The following is a 25196-nucleotide window of genomic DNA, read 5'->3' as shown; positions in this document are numbered from 1 at the left end:
GAAGTGATGCTCCTCTATGTGGCCCTGTGCTAGTGGCCCCCTGCAGCATTTAAGTTGCCCATCCCTGATTTAAATGCTCACAGTGCTACAAGCTGCAACAGAACGATAACTTTTAGTGAATTTAGGAGAAATCTGCCAACAGATCAAATATATACAGTATGTTTATACACACAAGGTCAATAAAATGTGCGTTAACAGGGCCGGGCGTGTTTGTGGGGACATCATGGAGTATGTTCGGTTTGGGACGGAGGAAGATGATGATGAAGACGCAGCGACTCAGTTCATGATCGAACAGAGTCTGTTAGAGAGCAACAAACAGAAAGACACACAGAGAGAAACCATGACGACCACCACAGCAGACAGAAACAGGTCAGAAACAGAAAACATCTCTGGTACTCTGTTTTGTTTTGGTGAAACATGATGCAAGTTCTGCTCCTCTACTGATATATGTATTTTTTCTTCTTAGTGGTTGTTTATTGAAGTTTATATTCTCAAACTAATTGTGTTTTTTATGTCAATTTATTCCACTAAACAAAGAAAATAACATTTAAAGTGTTACATCTTTGCAGCCCCACTGCTGAATTAAAATAGTATTATTATTAATATTGTTATTACACAAATCCAAATATATGACAACAAATAATACTGTTAGTTAAACAAGTTAATTAAAAGTGTGAAAATAAATAAATCAAATGCTTTATGTTTCCTTTTAACCTGCAATTAAAACATAAACAAACAGAAAAGCTTTGTTTTTATTAATCAGATAAAAGTAATTTAAACAATATTTATTTTACACTCACTCATTTATTATTATTATTATTATTATTATTATTATTTATTATTTATTATTATTATTATTATTATTATTATTATAGTAACAATAATAATGATAAATTATATGAATTAATTTTTTTATTCATTAGTTATTCATGTATTTAAAAAAATATAGATTTGATTAAGTTAAAATCTATTTTATCAGCTGATTGATGTTAGGAAACATCTTTTTTATTGATGTAATTCTGTTCTTTTGTTTTTCTTTTCGTTCTTGTTTTTTTTATCTCATAATGTAAAGGTAACATACATATCTATAGAATTAGGAACTCTGATAAAATGCACACTGTTTTTGTTGTTTATTACTTTTGTTTTGATCACTTTTATTATGCTGACAAACTAAAACTGAAATCAGTTATTTTTCTTACACATCTGCTGCTGCTGCTGATATTTTAATGTCTCTAATCAGTTTGATGAGGTCTACACATCTGTTTTTATATTTTTATTTCAGTTTACAGTTTGTTTCACAGGGCTGAGATGGAGAAGGTGGAAAAATTTAGTTTTTAATTTTTACAAATTTTTATGCAGCAAAGTTGGAGACATTTGGTGCATAAAGTTGAATATAGAAGCTGAAGTTTTTAGTTGTAAGATGACTGAAGTTTTCACTCACCTGACTGAAAGCTCTGACAGTTGATTGATCTGGTGGGAAAACCATGCAGGGATCTGTAAGTAATTATTAACAAAGAGACTGAAGTTAATCTATAAGGAATCAGATGGTTTAGAGTTAATAATGCCAGTCTCATGTTCAGGTTTTCTGCAGCTACATTTACTTTCTTCACCCAACAGATAAAACTCTTCTGACTTTTATTGTTCAGTTTAACAGCATTTAGTTGTGTTTAACACAGTGATCTAACAGTGATCTTGTTTCCTCTCAGCTCTGGTCCTCAGTCTGAAGACAGCATCTTCACCGCTATCAGACAAGGTGAGGAGGAGGAGGAGGAGGAGGAGACAGGGAGGAGGAGGAGGAGGATTCTGTTGTGATTTTATATAAAAGAATAAAAAATAAAGTGTCCTGAGATCATTGGAACAGATTCAGGATGAAGGTTCTGGGTTTAGTGGAGGTTTAGTTCACTCACTGGTTTACTTCCAACACAGACTTTCTATAGAAATAATGAGCAATAATTTAATTTGTCACACTGTTGTTACATACAACATCCTCCTCATAAGGATATAAAAGGTTCAGGAGTTGAATATTAACTGTCTCTTGGTCTCTGCAGGTAACGAGAAGCTCCTGAAGGATCTCAGTGTCCGACAGAGAGACAAGTTTTCTCAGACGGACAGTCGAGGTTGGACTCCTCTCCACGAAGCTGCAGCTCAGAGCAACCAGAGCGTCCTGGAGCTCACCTTCAAAGGTTTCATCTCATTTATACTGATGCAGCTTCACAATTAAATACATCCAAATAAATTCTAGACTGACACAGTGGAGCTTCCTGTTCTCCAGTTTCAGGCTCAGACTGTTTGGAGAGTCGGACTCTGCGGGGTCAGACTCCTCTCTTCCTGGCAGTAGAAGAAGGTCTGATAGAAAACGCCTCCTTCCTCCTCCAGCAGGGAGCCCAGCCAGACAGCCAGGACCAGGACCTGGACTCTCCGCTGGTCCTAGGTACACCCAGCCTCAGTTCACTGATTTCTCTCACCGTTTTTCGTCCGTCCTGATCAGATGTAGACACATTTTTATTTATCTGTACCTCATTAGTATTTCTCAGTTAGTGATGCAGTGATCAGAACAACAAGTCAGAACAAAAGAATAGCTCAAAAAATGAATGAGTTGCTCAGAATTCATATTCAGATATTTAAACTCTGAGAAATTCTGTCATGGCCGACGGGTCTCCGGAAGCAGCAGACAGGTACCGTTCAGCCAGAAGGGCTGCAGCTGCTGCAGTCGCTGAAGCAAAAACTCGGGTATGGGAGGAATTCGGGGATTCTGGAAAACCGTCAGGCGACTCAGGAAGGGAAAGCAGGGCTTGGCCCAAGCTGTGCTCAGCGGGGGAGGAGACCTGCTGACCCGACCTGGGGATGTCCTTAGACGGTGGAAAGAACACTTTGAGGAACTCGTTAATCCAGCCAACACGTCCTCCGTAGAGGAGGCAGAGTCTGAAGACTCAGGGGAAGACTCATCAATATCCCTGGCAGAAGTCGCCGAGGTAGTTAAAAAGCTGCCCGGCGGCAAGGCGCCAGGGTTGGATGAGATTCGCCCTGAGATGCTGAAGGCTCTGGACACTGTTGGGCTGTCATGGTTGACACGCCTCTTCAGTGTCGCGTGGAGGTCTGGGACAGTGCCAGTGGATTGGCAGACCGGGGTGGTGGTCCCCATTTTCAAAAAGGGACCGGAGGGAGTGTTCCAATTACCGTGGAATCACACTTCTCAGCCTCTGCGGGAAAGTCTACTCCAGGGAGCTGAAAGGAGGCTCCGGCCGATTGTCGAACCACAGATTCAGGAGGAACAATGCGGTTTCCGTCCTGGCCGTGGAACAGCGGACCAGCTCTTTACCCTCAGAGACTCCTGGAGGGGTCATGGGAGTTTGCTCATCCAGTCTACATGTGTTTTGTGGACTTGGAGAAGGCTTATGACCGTGTCCCTCGGGGAGTCTTGTGGGGGGTACTGTGGGAATATGGGGCACCGGCCTCGTTGCTACGAGCTATCCGGTCCCTATAAAACCAAAGTGAGAGCTGTGTCCGCATACTTGGCACAACGTCAAACACGTTCCGGGTGGGTGTTGGCCTTGTTGCTCCTTGTCTCCGATTCTGTTCATGGTTTTCATGGACAGGATCTCAAGGAGCAGCCGGGGGAGGAAGGGATCCGGGTTGGTGACCTTAGAATTACATCTCTGCTATTTGCAGATGATGTGGTTCTTTTGGCTTCATCAGACCGGGACCTCCAGCACTCGTTGGGGCGGTTTGCAGCTGAGTGCGAATCGGTTGGGATGAAAGTCAGCACCTCCAAGTCTGAGGCCATGGTTCTCTGGGAGAAAACGGTGGACTGCCCCCTCTGGGTGGAGAGAGGTACTGCCTCAAGAGAAGGAGTTCCAGTATCTGGGGGTCTTGTTCAGCAGTGAGGGTAGAACGGAGCGTGAGATGGACAGGCGGTTTGGTGCAGCGTCAGCAGTGATGCGGGCGTTGTACCGGACCGCCGTGAGTTTTAAGAATAAACAACTTTAATCTCAGAATTCTGACTTAAATTGAAATCAATCTTTCACCTGATCATCTGACCCTCTGACCTCTGAACTCTGACCCTCCGTCCTGCAGCGATCCGTGCAGACCGCTCCGACCTGGTGAAGCTGCTGCTCCAGCGGGGCTCCAAGGTGAACCAGGAGGTCCTCCACAGGCGCCGTCCGCTCCACGAGGCCTCTCGGCTGGGTAACGCTGCGCTGGTCGACCTGCTGCTGGAGGCCGGAGCGCTGCCGGACCCTCCCAGCCACTACGGCATCACCCCGCTGGCTCTGGCTGCTCAGGGGGGACACCTGGAGGTGGTGCAGACGCTGCTGAGGAGCGGTGGGGGAGCAGATTACTCTCAGTATCCATATTTACGAAGGCCGGGACTTTAACGCGTTAATTAAGATGAATTAATTACAGGAATACAATGAAGACTGGGGCCACTCTGTCTTATAATGAGAGCTTTACCTGCGATACTTTAATATAATGATTCACAAACTGGGGGGCCGACTTATAAAAGTTATTAAAATGTTTCTTAAAAAGGGGGGAACCACTACTTTAACCCTCTGAAATCTTCGGCTACTATGTCCTTTAAAAAAATCTGTTAAAAATCTTCACCATGCCATGTTGGTATCAGTTTTATCACCGTTACCTCACCTATATGTCCTGATAGTTAATGTTTAAGTTTGACTTACTTGATAAAAATGTTGAACCCAAAAGAAACAAAGGAAACGTAAAATCTGATCTTTAAAATTATGTTTCAAAACACAGAATTTTAAATATTGCAACTATGAATCCAGGTTGCAAATATAACATATTACAGGTAAAATGAGGATAATATCTAGTTCAATATTTTATACTAAATATATTTGACAATATCTCCTATCAAAAAAAATCTGGCATGGAGTTTAAAGCCGGAACTTTAGAGGGAAGCTGATGGAGAGACTCAATGTTGCTTCATTTTTATGTCTTCAGGTCATGAAGAAGTAATGTGCAGGTGTTTTCATGGTCTCCAGAGGGTTAATACGTCATCCTGTGTGCATCTAAAGATAAAAACCTGACTGTGTTTCTGTTCTAACCTGTTTTTCTTGGTGCTGCAGGGGCAGACGTGCTGAGCCAGGCTCAGGACGAATCCTCCGTCCTGTACGAGGCGTGTCTGTCTGGAGATCCAGCCGTCATCAGACTGTTACTGGAACACGGAGCAGACGCCAACGTGGCCAGAAACACGGGACACATGCCGATCCACCGCGCCGCCCACCAGGGACACCTGGAGTAAATGTCAAACATTACAATCATCATTTGTTTGGTTTTATTCTGCTGATACAGCGTCAGATATCTGTTTCTGTGTTCAGAGCTCTGAAGATGCTGATTCCAGTCTCTGATGTGGAAGAAGTCAACGACAGCGGGACGAGTCCTCTACACGGAGCTGCTGCAGGAGGAAGCACAGACTGCATCAAGGTGGCTGAAAGTACACACAGGCCCATCAGGGAAAATGATTAATGTCCCAGAAATAATTGCAATAAATTATATTATTGTCATTTTAAGACCATTTAATACCACAGATAAAACAATCTACAGTGGCCCTGAGAGTTCACAGCGCTTCAACTTAAGAAAACACAACAACAACTGAGAAAACATCAATTTGACAACACAAGAGCAGCATTTAGAAAACGCTGTAAAGACCACAACACAACAGAAGTGTTTCCAGAGGACACTTAGAAGTGATGCACACGTCTGGACACACTTGTGATTTTATCAAGTTATTTCAATATCATGATATTTTCATGTTATAACGTGATATATAGCGTTAGCCCGCTGGCCCGTATCAATCACATTGCAGTTAAAGAAATCAAATAAATGAATGAAACACGTTTTAGTTTGTTCTCTCTCAACAACGCTAAGGTGGTCTGGGTCTTGCTAGCCTGCTAACACTAGCATGCTATCGATCGCCGGCTAACGCTAGCATGTCCAGACATGTGCACCTATTTTAAGTGTCCTCTGAAAACTCTTCTGTTGTGTTGTGGTCTCTGCAGCGTTTTCTAAATGCTGCACTTGTGTTGTCAAATTGATGAAAATGTTTTCTCAGTTTGCTTGAGTTTTGCGTTTTCTTAACTTGCAGTTGCTGTGAGCTCTCAGGACCACCGTAACAATGATATAATTTCAGAATAACTCACGTAAACCCTTTCAAAGAGCAACAAACTTCTAACTGTGTGTGTGTGGAGGAGCTGATTGAGCCCCGCCCGCAGAGAAACTCACAGTCACACAGAGCCGAGGAACAGACAGAAGCAGCACGAACAGAAAAGACACTGAAGTTAATATTAGTTGCAATTACCCTTAAAGGAATGGAAACAGACAAACAAAAGGGTTCTTCAACCTTGTTTTTCATTTGACCTGAAAAGTAACTCTTCTGCCTCAAATGACTTGATTTCATCCATTATTAGTGTTATGCATGATATATTATACATCACACAGTAATTTCTATCGCTTTAAATAAAGCAGAAATATATAAGTATAAAAATACTATATCGGCCAACATATCGATTTTGGATGAATTTTCCCTATAAAATCTGTATCGGCATCAGTCTCAAAATATCCCATATCAGTTGGACTAATAATATAATAAACTGTCTAATTTATAACATAGTTTATTGCCATACTTCTATATCTCTGCAGTCTTAAGTTTATTGTTATTAAACCTTCACATGTGAGAAGCTGAAACCAGCAAATGTTTTGGAATTTTTGCTTGAAAAATGACTTAAATAATGAATAACTCATCAAGATACAGTTGCCAATCATTTTGTTTTTGCATAGAAACTGTTGTGTGTTGTGTCATTTCTTGGAGAGTTCTCGTCTCTGATGATCACCTGAACGTCTCCTGGTCCCCCATCAGGTCCTGCTGGATGCAGGTTATGACCCCAATTTCATGCTCCATTCCTGGGTACGGCGTAACTATGACGACGAGAGGAGGTCGGCGCTCTTCTTCGCTGTTTTAAACAACGACGTGGCGTCATCGAGGATGCTGCTGGAGGCCGGAGCCATGACCAACCAGGACCCCGTCAAATGTCTGCAGGTACCAGGAGTCTGTATGTAGACCTGTCACCATAACACGTTTATTAGGACGATGTATTCTCCCAGAAACTATCAGGACAAATGATAGTATCGATGTATCGATGTAGTTTTAGTTTTATAACCAAATTAGAGCATAATAAGTTCATCCTTTTCCACAGCAATGCATTTTACAATCTGGAGAATATTAAACATTGGAATTGAAAAAGAAATATTAAAATATCCTAGATAAATAAAACAATAATAAATAAACTACAACCCAAAACAAATAAAATGGACTTTCAGGCTGTTAACAAAACATTGCAATGAGATGAAAGAGAGTTTATATTCACCTATTTTAAAGTCTCAGAATGGATTCTCAGATTCTTCTCCTGGTTTATAAATCTCTTCCTGGTCTTAGTCCAGCCTGTTTATCTGGTTTATTTCATCCTGTGAACCCTGGAGGACCCTCAGGTCTTCTAATAATATTAAGTCTTTTAATAATATTAAAGTTAGAACATAAACCCCACCTGAAGACCTGAGGCCTCAGAGACGCTGTTACAACATCTTCTCATATATATATATATATATATATCACCATGCTCTATTTTTTAATTATTTATATATTATATCTACTTTTTATCTAGCTTTTTTTACTTTTTATTAAAAGTATTAAAAGTAAATAATATAATTATTTACTTAAAAAAAAAAATCTTACCTTACTTTATTTTTATTTACTTGATCTAATTAATGTCTAAGCTGCCTCCAGTGTTTCCTCAGTTTGAGCTTTGTATATAATTATTATATAATTATAATGGGATGGAGGGTGTTTGCTTGTTTCTATGTTTTAACATTATTATTATTTTCCTTTTTATGTGAAACATTTTGTGTTACATTTCTCTTGTAAGAAAAGTGCTATACAAATAAAGTCTGATTAATTGATTGATTAAACATTATGTATTATATTACTTTATTATTAAAATAACATAAACAGCTGGAATGGCTGCTTAGGATTTTTTTTTTCAGTAATTCATGCTGCCTGTCAAACATTTGAAGCTTTACTTTAAACACAAAAAAGCACAAAAAGTCACGCATGTAAACGACAATATATTGAGTCCAGAAAAAAAATATTGTGTCCATTTTTATATATCAAACAATAAGTTGATATAGTAATTATGGTGGCAGGACCAGAACAACTTTTTAACCAACAAAGTGAGGAGATTTTTGTGAAGTGAGGATATTTAAATGGTCCTTTAAAGGCTGTTTGAGGGTTCAGACCTGGTATTTCTTGTGTCTTTCAGATCGCTCTGCATGTCGGTAACTACGAGCTGATCGACCTGCTGCTGAGGTTCGGAGCCAACGTCAACTATTACTGCAAAGTCAACACGACTCACTACCCGTCAGCGCTGCAGTACGCACTCAAAGACGAGGTGAGCTGCTCTGATCCTGTTCTAGTTCTTATCAATAAAGGCAGGTACAGCATCATCTCAATAAACCAGAATATGATGTCAAAGTCCATTTCCAGTAGTTCAAGTCAACCAAGTATTGAGTCATATAGATCAGTAGTTCTCAACCTTTTTGAGTCGTGACCCCCAATTTAACATGCATGTTGTCCGCGACCCCCACTCACTGAACACAATCTCACACGCACAGTTCAGATCACACAAAAAAGAAACAAAATGACCACAAAAAGACACAAAATGACTAAAAAAAGAAACAAAAAGACAAAAAAAAGACTAAAAAATACAAAAAAATGACAAAAAAATGACAAAAAAAAGGCACAAATTGACCACAAAATGATTTTAAAAAAGACACAAAATGGCCGAAAACAAGACACAAAATGACAAAAAAGACACAAAATGACAAAAAAAGACACAAATTGACCAAAAAAAGACACAAAATTACCAAAAAAAGACACAAAATTACTAAAAAAAGACACAAAATGACCAAAAAAGACACAGAGTTACCAAAAAGACACAAAATTATTGAAAAAAGACACAAAATTATTAAAAAAAGACACACAATTATTTAAAAAAGACACAAAATGACAAAAAATAGACAAAATGACAAAAAAAGACATAAATTGACCAAAAAAAAGACACAAAATTACCAAAAAAAGACACAAAATTACTAAAAAAAGACACAAAATGACCAAAAAAAGACACAGAGTTACCAAAAAGACACACAATTATTGAAAAAAGACACAAAATTATTAAAAAAAGACACACAATTATTTAAAAAAGACACAAAATAACAAAAAATAGACAAATGACCAAAAAAGACATAAAATTACCAAAAAAAGACACAAATTCACCACAAAATGATAAAAAAGACACAAAATGACAAAAAAATACACAAAATGACAAAAAAGACACAAAATGACAAAAAAAAAGACACAAATTGACCAAGAAAAGACATAAAATTACCAAAAAAAGGACAAAATAACCAAAAAAGACACAAAAAGACTAAAACACATGAACACTTTAACACAGTGGAGACAGAGCTGACTTCCAAAATGATTTGGCGACCCCCAGAAATCATCTCGCGACCCCAACTGGGGTCCCGACCCCAAGGTTGAGAACAGCTGATATAGATGACAGACTGTTCAGAGGACAACATTTACATATTAAACAGACTTTTTAAAATTGGTCTTTAGTAATATTAGAATTTTTTGAGACACTGGATTTTAGGTCATCATGAACCCTCTGGGACAACTAGGGACATTTTCAGCCATATTTGCACTTTTGTTTTGTCAATCATTTTGGCTGTAATATTGCAAATGGCATGACTTTTTGGAAGTTTTTTTTCATGATATATTTTGTCATTAAAATTTCAATTTTTCTAATGTATCTATAATACACTGTGTACAAATGTACTCCCCTTTCAGACCCTTCAGGCTGAAAATGTCCACGGCGGAAGTTGTTTATGAGGTTTATGCAGAAAAAAGTAGAAACAAATATTAATCTGTACAGTTTTCATGGTGTTTTTTTGGAAGTGGAATTATAGTGGGCCCAGAGGGTTAAATGTCAGCCATAATCATAATTAGAAGAAATTAAATAAATGAAGACATGAAATGTTTCATTCTTTGTGTAATGGATCTAAATAATAATAATAATAATAATAATAATAGTTTATTATATTTTTTTACTTGTTTATTTGCTTATATTTCTAGTTTATACTGCTGTTTACTATTTATTGTTTTTTGCTGCTGTAACACTTGAAATTTCCCCGCTGTGGGACTAATAAAGGAAATCTTAAACTTAATCTTATAATGTGTTATTTCCACTTTTTGTATTAAATTACTGATTAGTGCTGGGCGATATGGACCAAAAGTCAAATCCAGATATATTTAGGCTGAATATTGATATACGATATAAATCTCAATATTTTTTTATCACAAAGTGAGAGTAAATGTTCAGTCAAAGTCAAATATGACATGTCACAAGTAGTTTTATTGGAACCGTTTATTTAAGTGAACATAAATACTCTATAACAAATCAAAGCTCCATAAAGTGCACATTTAAATAAAAAAAATATCTTAAATAAAAATAGCCTGTGAAATAAAATAGGCCAATATTTTGCTGAAATTAATATATTTATATGAGAAAAGAATAATGAACATTACAAAATAACTAAATATGACAAACCCTAGTAAGGGCAGCATTTATATAAAAAGAAAGAAAAAAATGCAATATATCGATATATGTGATATGGTCTAATTCCATATCACATTTAAAAATATATCAATGAATTGATATATCGCCCAGCCATTTTACTGACATAAATAAACTTTTCTATGATATTCTAATTAATTGATTACACATTGCCCTGTGTGTGTGTGTGTGTGTGTGTGTGTGTGTGTGTGTGTCAGGTGGTCTTCAGGATGCTGTGTAACTATGGTTACGACGTGGAGCGCTGCTTCGACTGTCCCTACGGCAACGGCTCCCACATCCCCGAGGACTACGAGGGCTGGACTAACACTGTGATCAAAGACACCATGGTAACCAAGAGTTAACGTCAGAGAACTGTCTGTCTGAACAAAACCAGGAGCTTTTCACATTACAACTAATAACCTTCTAACTCCTTACAGAATACTTTAGATTAGGCCTCAATCACAAGTCAACTGTTATATGTTGCAGTTATTTTTAGTGGTGGAACGTAACAATTACTTAAGTACAATTTTGAGGGTACTTGTACTTTACTTGAGTTTACAGTCATAGAAAGAAATATTAGACCACCTTTGTTTTCTTCAGTTATTTGTTCATTTTAATGTCTGGTTCAACTAAAGGTTAATTTGTTTGGACAAATATAATGATAACAACAAAAATAGCTGATAAGAGTTTAATTTAAGAGCTGATATCTAGACATTTAACATGGTTTTATTAGTAATAACCAAAATCATTATCAAGAAAACCATGGACAATGTCTAGACATCAGCTGAGAGAGGACCTAAGACTGAGCCCTGAGGAACACCTTCAACTGATTTTGTTTACTGATAATAGCCAAAATCATTATTAAGAACTTTATTAGCCTGAACATTATTTTTACTGCAACCAACATCAAATATGTCTTTGTTAAATTGTAAAGATCAAAACAAAATTATGATGAATGGTATGCATTTATCTTTGTCATAAATCGTATTTTGTGCTCACGTTCATTTTAGCCGTAACTAAACCCACGTGACCCAGGTTGACTCAGGTGTAGAGTGTCTGCAGGTGACTCCTCCCACCTTGACTTGACGTGTCACCTGTCCTGTCAGTGCAGTTCTGTGAGGTGATCACCGTCTCGTGGCTGAAGCACCTGTCAGGTGAGGTGGTGCGCATGCTGTTCGACTACCTGGACCACGTGACGCTGTGCTCCAAGCTGAAGGCGGCGCTGATGGAGCAGAAGCAGTGGCCCGACATCTGCAGGCTGCAAGGTGAGCTCAACCATAGATATCTATGAGATTAACCATAGATATCTATGAGCTCAACCGTAGATATCTATGGTTAAGATCAACCATGAATGGTAACTCTGAATTATGTCCCTGACGGCCCCTCATATATTTACATGTGTTTTCTTAAGTCAAAGTGAAAAAATATTGATCAGGTCATTTAGGTGAGAGGTTGTGCTGAAAAAATGATACCAACATGGCATGCTGAGCATTTATAAGTGGCAGAAGGAAAAGTATGCAAACACTCACAAAATAGCCCAAGACTCCAAAGGGTTAATCTGCCCCCGTTAACCCTTTATCAGGTAAAGAACTATATTTGGTAACTTCAGGTAATATTTCGAGAAAAAAAGTTGCAAATTTACTAGGTTAAAGTGGCAAATCTACAAGAAAAAAAAATCGCAGATTTAAGAGATTTAAAGTGGCAAATCTGTGCGAAAAAGTCACAGATTTAAAAGAAAAAAGTGGGGAAAAAAGCAACTTTTTTCTCCCAGATTCACCACTTTAACCCTTAATAGGACACTATTTGAAATACTTGCAAATTCCAAATTTCAACCCTAGAGAATATTGGAGGATATTACATACAGCCAGAATGTGTAAAAAAACATACAGACCCGGGGGAGGGGGGTAATATTTTGAGAAAAAAGTTTGAGAGATTAAAGTGGCAAATCTACGAGAAAAAAATGCGCAGTTTCATGAGATTTAAAGTGGTGAATCTGGGGGGAAAAAGCTGCTTTCCCCCCACTTTTTTCTCGTAAATCTGCGACTTCTTTCGCGCAGATTTGCCACTTTAAATCTCTTAAATCTGCGACTTTTTTTTCTTGTAGATTTGCCACTTTAATCTAGTAAATTTGCAACTTTTTTCTCAAAATATTACCTGAAGTTACCAAATATAGTTCTTTGCCTGATAAAGGGTTAATCAACCTTTTTATTCACTCATTCCTCTACAGAAAACGCCCGCTGCCTGCAGCATCTGTGCCGCCTGCGGATCCGGCGCTGCCTCGGTCGTCTCCGTGTCCGGTCTCCGGTCTTCATGAGCTTCCTGCCGCTGCCGGAGCGTCTGAAGGACTACGTCCAGTACCGGGAGTACGACCTGTACGGCCGGCAGAGCGGCAGGCCGCCCCGCTGACAGCAGAATCATTACATATGAACATTTAAAAATACATCCACACATTAAAATCACTTCTTCTGTCTGTTATCTCACTTTCATCTTTTCATCTTAACAGACTTAAATGTATTTTTCTAATAAAAACTTCCTTCCCCTCCCTGAAAGAGTGTTTTTATTGCCTCTGATCATGAGCATTATGATGATTATTATTATTGAATAATGTGTTTCAAAAACACACCAACTGTCCTACACACAGTCATGGAAAAAAATATTAGACCATTATTTCTTCAATTTCTTGTTCATTTTAATGTCTGGTACAACTGAAGGTTAATTTGTTTGGACAAATATAATGATAACAACAAAAATAGCTGATACGAGTTTAATTTAAGAGCTGATATCTAGACATTTAACATGGTTTTATTGGTAATGATTTTGGTTATTATCAATAAAACCATGTTAAATGTCTAGATATCAGCTCTTAAATGAAACTCGTATCAGCTATTTTTGTTGTTATTACCTGAGGGAGAACAGTTATTCCCAGGAGGAGCTGGACGTTGTGGCTGGGGAGAGGGATGCCCTGCTTAGCCTGCTGCCCCTGCGACCCGGCCCCGGATAAGTGGATGAAAACGGATGGATCATTACTAAATTGATGCTTTGTGATGTCATTTTTGTGAGAAAGATTGACCCGATGACGTGCACTACAACAGACGTCATAGAAAAATCTTATAGAAAAATTCTACATTATTTTTACATCCCAATTACTAAAAACGAGAACGAGAGGGTCGCCTCAGTGCGACTATCAGTGCGACTGGATGGATAGATAATAACATTTGCACAACAGTTAGTTCAACCTCCACAACATTTAGTCACTTGTGTTCATCATAGTAGCAGTTTCTCCTTCCAACACATTACAAATGCTTTTGGACATGCATCAAGTGCTTTCATACGACTCTCTGCTGTTTAATAACTTTATTATTTGTCTTTGTCATGTCAGTCAAAATTAACTATACTAGTGAATGCTGGATAGTTACTCCATATAAAACTAATAGTCCTCATCTCATTGCTTGGTAACGCTTTATATTAAGGTCCTTGTAATAACCATTAATTAAAAAGTAATAAGGCCCTTGTAAGTCCTTACAAGATGTTTATTAACATTATTGTGTGTTTATAAGCTTATATAAGTGTTAATAATGGCATTACAAACACCCATGACCCACCCATTATGTCTTTGCCATGCCTTTATTAATCTTATTTTGTTTGCTTATTGACATTAAAATATACTTTATTGCTCATCTATTATAAGTTAACTATAAGTTAACTATGCTTTTTGCAACTACCGGATCTAAAGCGAGAACAATGCCTTATTACTTGTTAATTAATGGTTATTAAGGAAACATTAAACATTAGTTGAACCAATGATAAGCCACTTCTCTACAATCACTCAGAGCTGAATCCATAATCCATAAACACTTTACAACATATATGAACCAGCAGGACATAGTGAGAACAGAAGATCTAAGTTTCTTGTTAAACCTTATTAAATTCTATAACTTTTTATAAAGTGCTCCAACAGCAATAAGAGAGGGTGGAAACAGAGAAACTATATGAAGCACCAAAGCAAAATGAAAAGCAGGATCATGTGTTCAACATCAACAGAGGTGTTCAGTTTCTGTTGTTTGAGCAGTTTTCAGCGTCCACAGCTTCAAATCAGCTCCGGAGCATTTATTCTGTAGGACAGAGCTGAGCTGATCTGATGCTTGTGTTTACAGTTTTTCTCATGTCACTATTTACATTTGCTCAACAGTTAATACATTTCTCAAAACAACTAGTACGAACTGCAAAACCTTGTTGATAACCTGTAACCTCTAGCCTGGGTATACCCAGACTGCCTTGCGCGCTCGAATTTAATTTCGAACTGCGAAAGGGTCTGGAATCCAGGAAGGATTCTTAGCCCTGTTTTAGGGATCCAATCACAGAGCGGGGAGGGACGGCAAGACGATGACGCGTACTACTCTACTACTATAGCCCCGCTACCGCGGACAGCGGAGCCCCCAGAGACCCGCAGCAGCTTGATTATTGCCCATAAAATCAGTGGATGTGTGGCTGAATGACATGAGGGGGAATAAAGCGTGAAAATAAATAATCTTGCAGAAAGCGAGAACTGGAGAAGCAAAGCAGCAGCAACACTCTCTCACAGACACACACACAACAAACATCCATCTCTGTTGCTCTACTACGTCATCTGGTATAACTGATCTGATTGGCTAAGAGCTACCTACAGACGCTTTGATAGACATTCATAGCGTCCAATAAACGGCTCTGGAGGATCGTAAACCACACCTCCTCTACGGAGAAATACATTGCTAGTTGCCAGACTAGACCTCATTTGAGAATAGTCTGGTGTTAGCCAGGCTATGTAACCTCAACATTTTGACAAGATGTGAGCAGCAGAAAGAATAAAACTCTTTAATATGTGAACAAAGTTGAGTGTCTCCCCGTCCTCTTACACAGGCTGAAGTAACATCATATACAGGAGCATCTCAATGAATTAGAATATCATAGAAAGTTTATTTATGTCAGTAGTTCAATTCAAAAAGGTGAAATAACACATTATATAGATCCATTATACACAGAATGAAACATTTCATGTCTTTATTTATTTAATTTCTTCTTATTATCATGATTATGGCTTACATTTAATGAAGACCTGAAATTCACTGTCTCAAAAAATGTGAAAACAAAGTCTGTTTAATGTGTAAATGTTGTCCTCTGAAAAGTCTGTCATCTATATGACTCAATACTTGGTTGGGACTGTTTGACTTGAACTACTGGAAATAGTCTTTTCTATGATATTGTCATTTATTGAGACGCACATATACTTCCACTTCTGTTCAAAACCTGTCTCAGCCTGTTTGACCTAGATACAAGTGACGTCATGCTCAGAATAAATTCCCATTGGCTCAGATGAAGGTTTGTTCAGCGTCACCTCTTGTTTTATCCTCATTTCAACTCTGATTGTGGAGCAGGAAGGAAGATCTCTGTTTCTCTCTTCAGACAAACACACAAAGCTTCACTCTGGTAAATCTTCAGACGGTCACAATGCAGATCTTTGCTGCTCTGGTTCTCCTGGGAACAGCCCTGCATGGCGCTGCACCAAGTGAGTTCACATTGTTTTGTTGCTTTATTGTGAAAGAAACAAAATGCTTCATGTCTTTCTATACTGTATTTATGAGTTTCAGCGTTTTAAGATAGTCTATGATGTTTGTTTCCTGGACTTCTGTGTATATTATAGAAATATTAAAAAGTAACAACCCATCATCTTAAAGTTGACGTTAGTAAATCCTGTCTGTTCACCTCATTGAATGATCCCTATAAACTTTAGTTGAACTTTTGTAAAGAGGGATAGTCAATACTCTAATCCTGAAAAGGGCACAAGTGTGTTTTCATCAACTTTATATCTTTTATTTGTGTCATTATTTTATATTATCAGGACCATTAAGACCGATACGGTCTGATCATGTTAATGTTAAAATGGTGCGCAACAACTACACCTGACTGCAGGGTGAGATTCTGGGCGGAGCTTAACGTCCGTTGAGGTGGGTGGAGTCAAACGGTGAGGTGGGTGGAGTCAAACGGTGAGGTGGGTGGAGTCAAACGTTGAGGTGGGTGGAATCTGTTAGATTTACTCAATGGCACCACTTATTGATGACAGCCGTGAAGCACATTTCTGTTATTATTATTATTATTGGCCACATATAAACAAATAAGGAGCATATTTACGTGGTTAGTTATCAGAATTAAACAGAAATACATATAAAACAAAATTAGATAATGTAATAGCAGTGATACCACAGCATGTGGTGCACATAGTGCAATAACAAGATGTCAGTAAAAATGTGAAAATGACAAATAAGGAATTTCAAAGCGGCATTAAAACTCAAAAAAGGCTATTGTCATTCCCACTTCCATCATGCCAAAATAGTTTGCATCCTATTGAAGTCTATTGTCGAGTTTTTTTTTCCTTTAGTGAATTCTAGTAAAATATGAGTCATTGTTTATTTTGATAAATGTAATAACTTTATCTATCCTGATTCATAATGTTATTATACTGTATCATTTGTAACATTTGACTTGTACTAGAAAAATTCTGTCAGACACACTGACAAGGTGAATGTGCTTTGAACATCAGGTTAAACCACTAAAGAGATCAAAGACTGAGGTGACTTTAACATCATCTTTATTATACTGAACACAATTAAAAATCACAGCTAACATATTTATAAAAAAAATAACAAACTGAATTAAAAATCACAGCATATAAAAACCTCTATTAAACAACATAACACACTACTGTCTCTATATGTCAAAGAAAATAATCAGACATAAATGACATGATACTTAAAAATGGATACATAGGCATTCACCATCTAAGCTGACATTTGTATATAATAACGTTACTATGTGTAAGTAATTTTAAATCAATTGGGATTACGGACAGCGCCACTTGATTGAACTCCAATTGGCCGCTACAGTAATCACTGGTGTTTTGATGATGATTGGTCAAATGGGTGGTGCAGTAATTCAGCTAGTTGTTCATTTTAATTTAACGTTATACACTGTATAATGTGAATGTTACAAAGTCAATTCTGCACAAAGACAGTCTTACTTACTTCCATGGTTGATAAAATGTGTACTGCAAAAAGATGAGATCACTGGAGCTAAACGACTCAAGTACCCCTGAACCTCAAATGACTCCACCCACCTCAACGTTTGACTCCACCCACCTCAACCTCCGTAGAGCTCCGCCCCGAATTGCACCCTGCAGTCGGGCTTCTCGCGCGCAACAGTCCAGGCCACATTTAGAAAAATAACTTAAAAAACAACCTAAAAAGACTTTTAAACTTTAAGGTTCTTGTTCATAATTATATTTAGTGCTCTAATACAAGATATAAGTGTTTTACGGTTGTTTCTTATATAAAGTGTGTCATTATTATCCCATCTGTGCCCGCGACTGAAATGTTTATATGTCTATATATATATTGTCTTTTTGGTACATGGGACTGATGTTTTTGCACTAGTGTCCATTATAATTTCAGGGAAAAACAGGAGTCCAATGTATCCAAAGACCTACAAGGAGCATAATTAAGTGTTTGGTATCTTTATGAACTCTGAACAAGCTGAATATAAAAGTATATGCACATATGCAGTGAAAAAAAACGTTTTAATTTTTATTTTTTATCTGAAAAGTCAGTTGATATCGTTGTTTTCCTACTGAAGCCAAACAACTTTCTGCTTTGTTGGTACAATATTTGATATTGTTCAGTAATGTGTCTAAATAGAATAACTTAGACTGTAACATGATATGTTTTACATTAATTGATTAATTATTTTTGTATTTATTACAGTGTAAAACAGATTTTTAGAATGTCTCAAATGTGTTGTCATTTGATTCTTAATCATCATTCATTATTTTGATTCAGGAAAATAAGATTGTTAAGTGATTTATAAAACTGTGATATAAAAACTGAAATGATGACTTGTTTTTTCTTACAGTGACTCACTCTGTGATGACTTTCTTCACTGGATCGTCTCAAGTCCCAAACTTCCCAGAGTTTGTGTCTGTTAGTTTGATCGATGAGATTGTGGCAGTGCACTATGATAGTAACAGCAGGAAATCAGAACTCAAACAGGAGTGGATGAACAGAGTCTCAGAAGATGATCCTCAGTACTGGCAGAGGGACACTGAGGATAGATTTAATACCCAGCAGGTCTTCAAAAACAACATTGAAGTTGCAAAGCAGCGCTTCAACAACACTGGAGGTTTGTTTATGTTTCACTTTCTACTGATAAAATGTTGTTTATTGTGTTGTATATTTTTATATTTTCATTCTGTATTTTAGTACACAGATGTTAACACACACACACACACACACACACACACACACACACTCTCACACACACACACACACACACACCCCATTGTCAGATGAAAGTGTTTGACAGCTTTTCTTGACTGAAACCCAGTCAGACACTGAGACTAGTGGATGCTGCTATACTACATGGATACAGTGTTTGTGTCCATCCCATAATAACCAGCAGAGATTATTAACACTTTATCTCCACTAGATTAGATCAGAGTAACTCTACTGAACTGCCCACAGAGAGTCGCTCCATAATAACTCTACTGCAGGAACCTGTTGATCTCAACAGTTTAACAACACACAGCTGATAGAGGAACATTACTGCCTGGTTTCTCAAAGTGTGGAGCCGGGACTGTAAAGGGGACACAGGCTGCTTCTGATGGGTCCTCATATGAGAGGAGGAGCGGTTTGTTTTAATAAAGCTGCTGACAGGACGACATAGTGAACGTCTCATTCAGATCAGAGGTTTAAAGAGTTTAACAGCTCCACTCTACCTACTAATACACAGTGTGTCCATCCCATAATATACCTGTATATGTTGTAGAAGGACAGATTATATTTGTTTATTTCACTTCACCACAGTGTGTGTAGGCCATAATATATGTATATAGTGCTGAAACAATTAGTCTATAAACTGTTTGGATGATCAACAGAACTCACACGCTTTGATAATCAAATAATCATTTAAGTCTTTTATTCAGCAAAAAAGTTTCTCGTTCCAGTTCCTCAAATATGAGCATGATCTACTTTTCTCTGTTTTATATCATTTTATGTTAAATACTGTTCAGTGTTGGTTTGATGAAAGAGCAATTAGAAGATTTCTCCTTTTGCTCTGAGGACTTCTGACTGTCCTTTTTTCATAATTTTCTTACATTTTACACTGTAAACAATTAATGATTAATTGAATAATAGTCGTGGTGGTCTCAGTGGAGACAGTGTGTCTCTGTGGTTAAAGAAAAGAGGATATGAAGTGTGTTAGGATGTCCCTCTGTTTCCCAGCAGTCTCTGCCTCTCTGTCTCTCTCTAAGACGTCCACACTGTCCAGATGATGGCTGGCTGTAAGTGGTTGTCATGGAGACAATAACAGCAGGAGGTGTAGATTCTGTGTCTGAGTGTCTGTGGATCAGTGTGTCTCTGTGGTAAAGATGTGATATCAGCTGGTGATAGATGACTGGGCTGTGATCTCACTCTGGTTTACTGCAGTGTCTCTGTCTCTCTGTCTCTCAGGTGTCCACATACTCCAGGTGATGTATGGCTGTGAATGGGATGATGAGACTGGTGAGGTCAAAGGTTATAATCAGCATGCTTATGATGGAGAAGACTTCTTATCATTGGACCTGGAGACAGAGACATGGGTCGCTCCACAACAACAGGCTGTCATCACCAAACACAAGTGGGATAATAATAAAGCGCTGATGGATCGGTACAAACACTACTTCACCCAGGAGTGTCCTGAGGATCTGAAGAAGTTTGTGAACTTCGGGAGGAGCTCTCTGCTGAGAAAAGGTAGAGTCACATGACCTGATGTAGTTTAATGACCACGACAATGTTAATATGCCTTCTGTGTTTCCAACCATAAGTAACATTACAATAAATATAAAGCATACAGAGGCTGAATCTGTCTCAGTTTAAACACATTTCTTTTTCTCTCTCGTCTCTTTATTTCTCTGACTCCACACATTTATCCCCACTCGTCTGTCTCACACTCACTGTCCACTGCACTCTTTAATCTGTCTCACCTCTCTTCATCTGTTTCTTCCCTTCAGTCTCTGTTAGAGACTATGAAAGGGCAGAATATCACTTTGCCTTCGCGGGCTCACTATGAACGCCCTAAGGCGAAAAGCAGGCAAAGATCTTTCCGGCTATATAGTGGGATGTATTTGCATTGTATACATACTGTATATATAGTGTATTAAGGTAGTGATAGTAATAAAGAACCTATAAACTGTGTTTCTCTTCTCTCTGCAGACCTTCCCTCAGTGTCTCTCCTCCAGAAGACTCCCTCCTCTCCAGTCAGCTGCCACGCTACAGGTTTCTACCCTGACGGAGCCATGATGTTCTGGAGGAAAGATGGAGAGGAGCTTCATGAGGACGTGGACCTCGGAGAGATCCTCCCCAACCACGATGGATCCTTCCAGATGAGTGTTGACCTGGACCTCTCATCAGTCAAACCTGAAGACTGGACCAGGTACGACTGTGTGTTTCAGCTGGTTGGTGTGAAGGAGCACATCTTCACCAGACTGGAAGAAGAAAAGATCAGGACCAACAGAGGTGAGACTTCTATCTGTCTTTGTTTTGTTTCCACTTTCTTCTATCTAGTTTATTATATATAATTTTAACACTTAGATCAGAAATCGTTCTGCTGTTCACTTGTCCTGTGAATAGTGTTACGACCCGGCTTGATTTTGAGAGCAGTAACATGTGAAAAGGGTATAGAAATGAAGGTGGAACGTAAAACTGGGAGGTTCTGGTTAAATCAGGTTTTTATTAACCAGTAAGAGAAGCTTTTACAACAAAATCTAACAAAAAGAGGCTGTATGGGGCTGACAATATGCAATACAATATACCAGTAAAATAAGGCATCCAGGCAACCTCACAGCTGAATTTACATAAATGCAGAATGATGCAGGGAAACAATACAATAAATAAAGAAACGGCAGGCAGCCGTAACAATAGTTTGAATGACACTAAAGTTAATCTTGAATCTCTCTTCTGCTTTAAGTATTAAACCAATACATTTACCCACTTCTGCACCCAGAATTATTACCACAGTTTGTTTTGTGTTGCCTGTCCAATGTTTGCTTAAGTTTAAGTTGAAATAAAAAATAAATAAATAATAATCCAAAAATAATTTATCATAAAAAATTTTTTTTTTAGGTTTTTATCACTTTTTGAAAGTCAATTTTAGTTTTCATATCACATTCAAAGTATATATAATCTACAAATTTTTTTTAACCTTTTAATTTGTATCCACAGTTCAGAGAGAATACTATATAATAATCACTGTATTGACTGAACTACTGGCCAGTTTTAGAGGCTGAATAATGGAATAATTTAATAAATATATGAAAGAACGTATCTATCAGTAAATTAGTCAGAATCAAGTTTATTGGCCGAGGATGTTAACATTCAAAACGGAGTTTGTGTCAAAAACCCACATATGAGACAGAAACCAACACAGACATGCAGCTAAACAAAGACAACAAAGTTATAGACGAGAATGAACAAACAACAAATAGATACAGTAATAATATACAGATAAGAAGGGATAAATAATAACAATAGCAGAACGAATTAGAAAATTTCCTCTGAGTAAATAGTGAAAGGGCCACGGGGGCTACTGCCGGTGTGTGTACACTATAATGAGGTTCTTCAGAGATTTCAAACAATTAATACTAGTAATGTTATGATACTATATTATATACAAGGAGCACACCTACAACAAGCATTGCTTTTCAAGTATTTATTTATACAGCAACCTATGAACTTTAACCTCAAAATGTGTGTGTGTGTGTGTGTGTGTGTGTCTGGTTCTCTCTTTCTGTGAGAGATACAGCAAAGGATCAAAGGCTTTGGGGTCGACCAATCAGAGCAGAGCAATCAACAGAATTAACTGCCGCTGTAGAATGTTCCGGCACAGTGACAGCAGCGAGAGGTAGACAGACTGGAATTTCTGGCCTCGAACAGAAAGCATTTTTGGCGAAACCATAATACCTATCATTGATCCGACTTCACTTTGAGCATCCTGAGTTCTTCCTGAACCTCTACATATGTTTTTTTGTGAAGAAAAATGAAGAAATAGCTTTGTAAGAGCGATCTGAAAAACTGTTAAATATGCTTTTATTCAGTAATCTTCCTGCGTTTTTAATATGGGAGCCAATGAGGCTGTTGGTGGTGTTGGTGGATCATCTGTGCGTCCTACGCCCAAACTATAACTCTGACAGCTTTACCAGAGGATTGTGAGGGAGAAGACTAATTTTCCTACGTTTCTATGTATAAATTATTTCTGTAGAGTGGAATTTGCGGCCTGGAGCGCAGTTTTCAAATTTATTTTTTGACAGTTTTTTCTCTCCCTCTACACTCTGGCGATGATGTCACACACTGTGACACGAACATTCCGTGCAATACACACCCATTATAATCTCAGAATTTCTCCAAAAATGATCATGGTCATTGAACAGGGATTGATAAAAAACTATATGACCTATCGAAACGTGGATTAATACACCGATACACAAGACTTGTGTCTACTGTTTACAGTTTAAATGGAGTCTCTAGGTGAAATTATGCTATTGCTGTAGGGGCCAGTGCTCGGTGCGATTGCCCCGTGGCCCTAACAATGTATTCAGGATTGTGTTCTGGTGGACAAACTGACGTTCTTCTCTTCTGACCTGCTTCACCTGTTCAGGTTGTGACTATTTCTTGTTGTTTTCTGCTCCACAGAGAAACCCACTGACAAGAACGGCATCAACATTCCTGCAGTCGTTCTTCCTCTCGTCGTCGTCATCGTCCTCCTCGCTGTGATTGGATTCTTAGTTTACAGAAGAAGAATAAGAGGAAGATGGTGTTAGAAGATACTCTGGCATTTGGCAGTTGTGACGACTAAAACCATGTGTGTGCCGTTCATATTTGATTTCATACAGATTTTCCATAGCAAAGTTGAGATATTAATAAAAGTGTGAAGAGAAAGGCACAGATTCTTTCAGAAACTTTTACATCGGCAGGTCAGATAAAGTGTAATATTAAAAACTCAAATATGGACCTTAAGAAAAATAGTGACACCAAATACAGAAACAGTGTTGAAAAGGATTAAAAAGAAATAATTTGTTTAAAAAGCATATTAGCTAAATGCTTACAAAACGTTCACACTTAAGTTAATGAATCATGGATATTTGAGGTCTAAATGAAGCTGTAAATATGAGATTTTGTGGAATTTTACTCTCCAAACCTCTATGGTAAATAAATCAGATTTTTATATATATATTTTCTATTTCCTCTTTAGGTTTATGGACACATTTTGCAGTGTGTCTGTAGTGCACTATGGGACATTTAGCAGATATGGTTAATAAAACAGTGGTCATAAATATTAATAAAAATATGCTGTGCAAAAATCTTTGTAATATTAACAAAAGATGGGTGGGGGTAAACACACTTCCATTATTTAAGTTAAGTTATATAAATTAAGTTTATGTGAAATGTCTGATTCCCTGATGAGATTTATGAAACATTTTTGATTTGACCTCTGCAGAATTTCTCACATATGAGAACCATGGACGACTTTGTGTTTCATTCTGAAGTGAACAATCATTTCATTTGCTTTGAATTCTCAGAAATCCTTCTTTTGCAATCGAAAATATAATGCAAAGAAAAGGCCAAATGTCCAAACTTTTCCAAACTCTGTCATGTTGTGGAGAAGATCTCTGATCTGTTTCACAAGGTTTTATGGAGAAGAAGCTCTTTTTCTTTAGTTTTATTTGGTGAACTGGATTCTGTTCTTCACTTAAAAAGTACACCAGTGTGTAAATCATCATGTAGAGATATGGTGTGTATAATATATAAAGCTGTAAAATAAATGTTTCATCTGGATTTCTAGAATAACTTTTCTACGTTCATTGCTCTCAAAACTTCTTTTTAAAGCTCATTTTTAATTGTCAGCTTTTATCATGTGTCAATATAATATCAAGATAAAATTAATTGTGCAATGTTAATTTGTAAACTTTATTTCAATTTCTTCCAGATAACCTTTTTTCTTAAATTTAGCTTGTGTTTCTCACACGTTTTTATTAGTCAGTTTTTATCACGTTAGTAAAATAGAACACTGAAAGTTGTGAAACCTAAAGTGGGAAACTGTTTGTTTGATTTTCTTTCAAAGCTTCTTTTTATGACTCTTATTTATTTGTTTGAATCCGGCTCAGAGTCTTTTCCTGCAAGTCTCCCCCTTTCACTCTGTATCTCTCCCACTATTAAATAAAGCTGAAAAATGGACAAAAAATAGTGTTTGTGTGTTTGTGTTGTTGAGAACATTTCTGTTTAGAGTGTAACAGCCTCCATTTAACTACAACTTGTAATGATCAGGGTTTATATAATGAGTATTGTTCTTCTGAAAAAGACAACAGTTAAGAGTTATTATTTGTTGTTTTTACAGTTTTTTTTTCAGGACAACACTATGGTCTCAATCACTGGTAAAAAATCATCTTCAACAATTTGATGT

General features: G+C 37.6%; 2 protein-coding genes across 3 annotated transcripts; both read left to right on the top strand.

The window, feature by feature from the left end:
- Positions 1-209: 209 nt before the first annotated feature.
- LOC131965327 (dynein axonemal heavy chain 12-like) lies at positions 210-13146 on the top strand. 2 transcript variants are annotated; one of them, XM_059328491.1, is made up of 12 exons: positions 210-369; positions 1707-1753; positions 2049-2183; positions 2273-2431; positions 4075-4320; positions 5082-5253; positions 5334-5439; positions 6872-7051; positions 8328-8456; positions 10898-11026; positions 11791-11944; positions 12907-13146. In XM_059328491.1, the coding sequence occupies exons 1-12, from the start codon at positions 224-226 to the stop codon at positions 13083-13085; spliced, it is 1782 nt and encodes a 593-aa protein (XP_059184474.1). In that variant the 5' UTR covers positions 210-223; the 3' UTR covers positions 13086-13146. The 2 variants fall into 2 exon arrangements, with proteins under 2 accessions (XP_059184474.1, XP_059184473.1); XM_059328490.1 differs by having other exon boundaries at positions 210-399; positions 1731-1753.
- Positions 13147-16080: 2934 nt separating this feature from the next.
- LOC131965353 (class I histocompatibility antigen, F10 alpha chain-like) lies at positions 16081-24977 on the top strand. The gene is made up of 5 exons (XM_059328493.1): positions 16081-16221; positions 18618-18884; positions 20213-20491; positions 20954-21256; positions 23429-24977. Exons 1-5 carry the CDS (start codon positions 16164-16166, stop codon positions 23554-23556), a joined length of 1035 nt encoding a protein of 344 aa, XP_059184476.1. The 5' UTR covers positions 16081-16163; the 3' UTR covers positions 23557-24977.
- Positions 24978-25196: the final 219 nt, after the last annotated feature.

The sequence above is a fragment of the Centropristis striata genome, chromosome 3 (assembly GCF_030273125.1).
Source record: "Centropristis striata isolate RG_2023a ecotype Rhode Island chromosome 3, C.striata_1.0, whole genome shotgun sequence".
Classification (NCBI taxonomy): domain Eukaryota; kingdom Metazoa; phylum Chordata; class Actinopteri; order Perciformes; family Serranidae; genus Centropristis; species Centropristis striata.
Note: the sequence above shows the minus strand (reverse complement) of the source record. Positions and strands in the feature narration are given on the sequence as shown.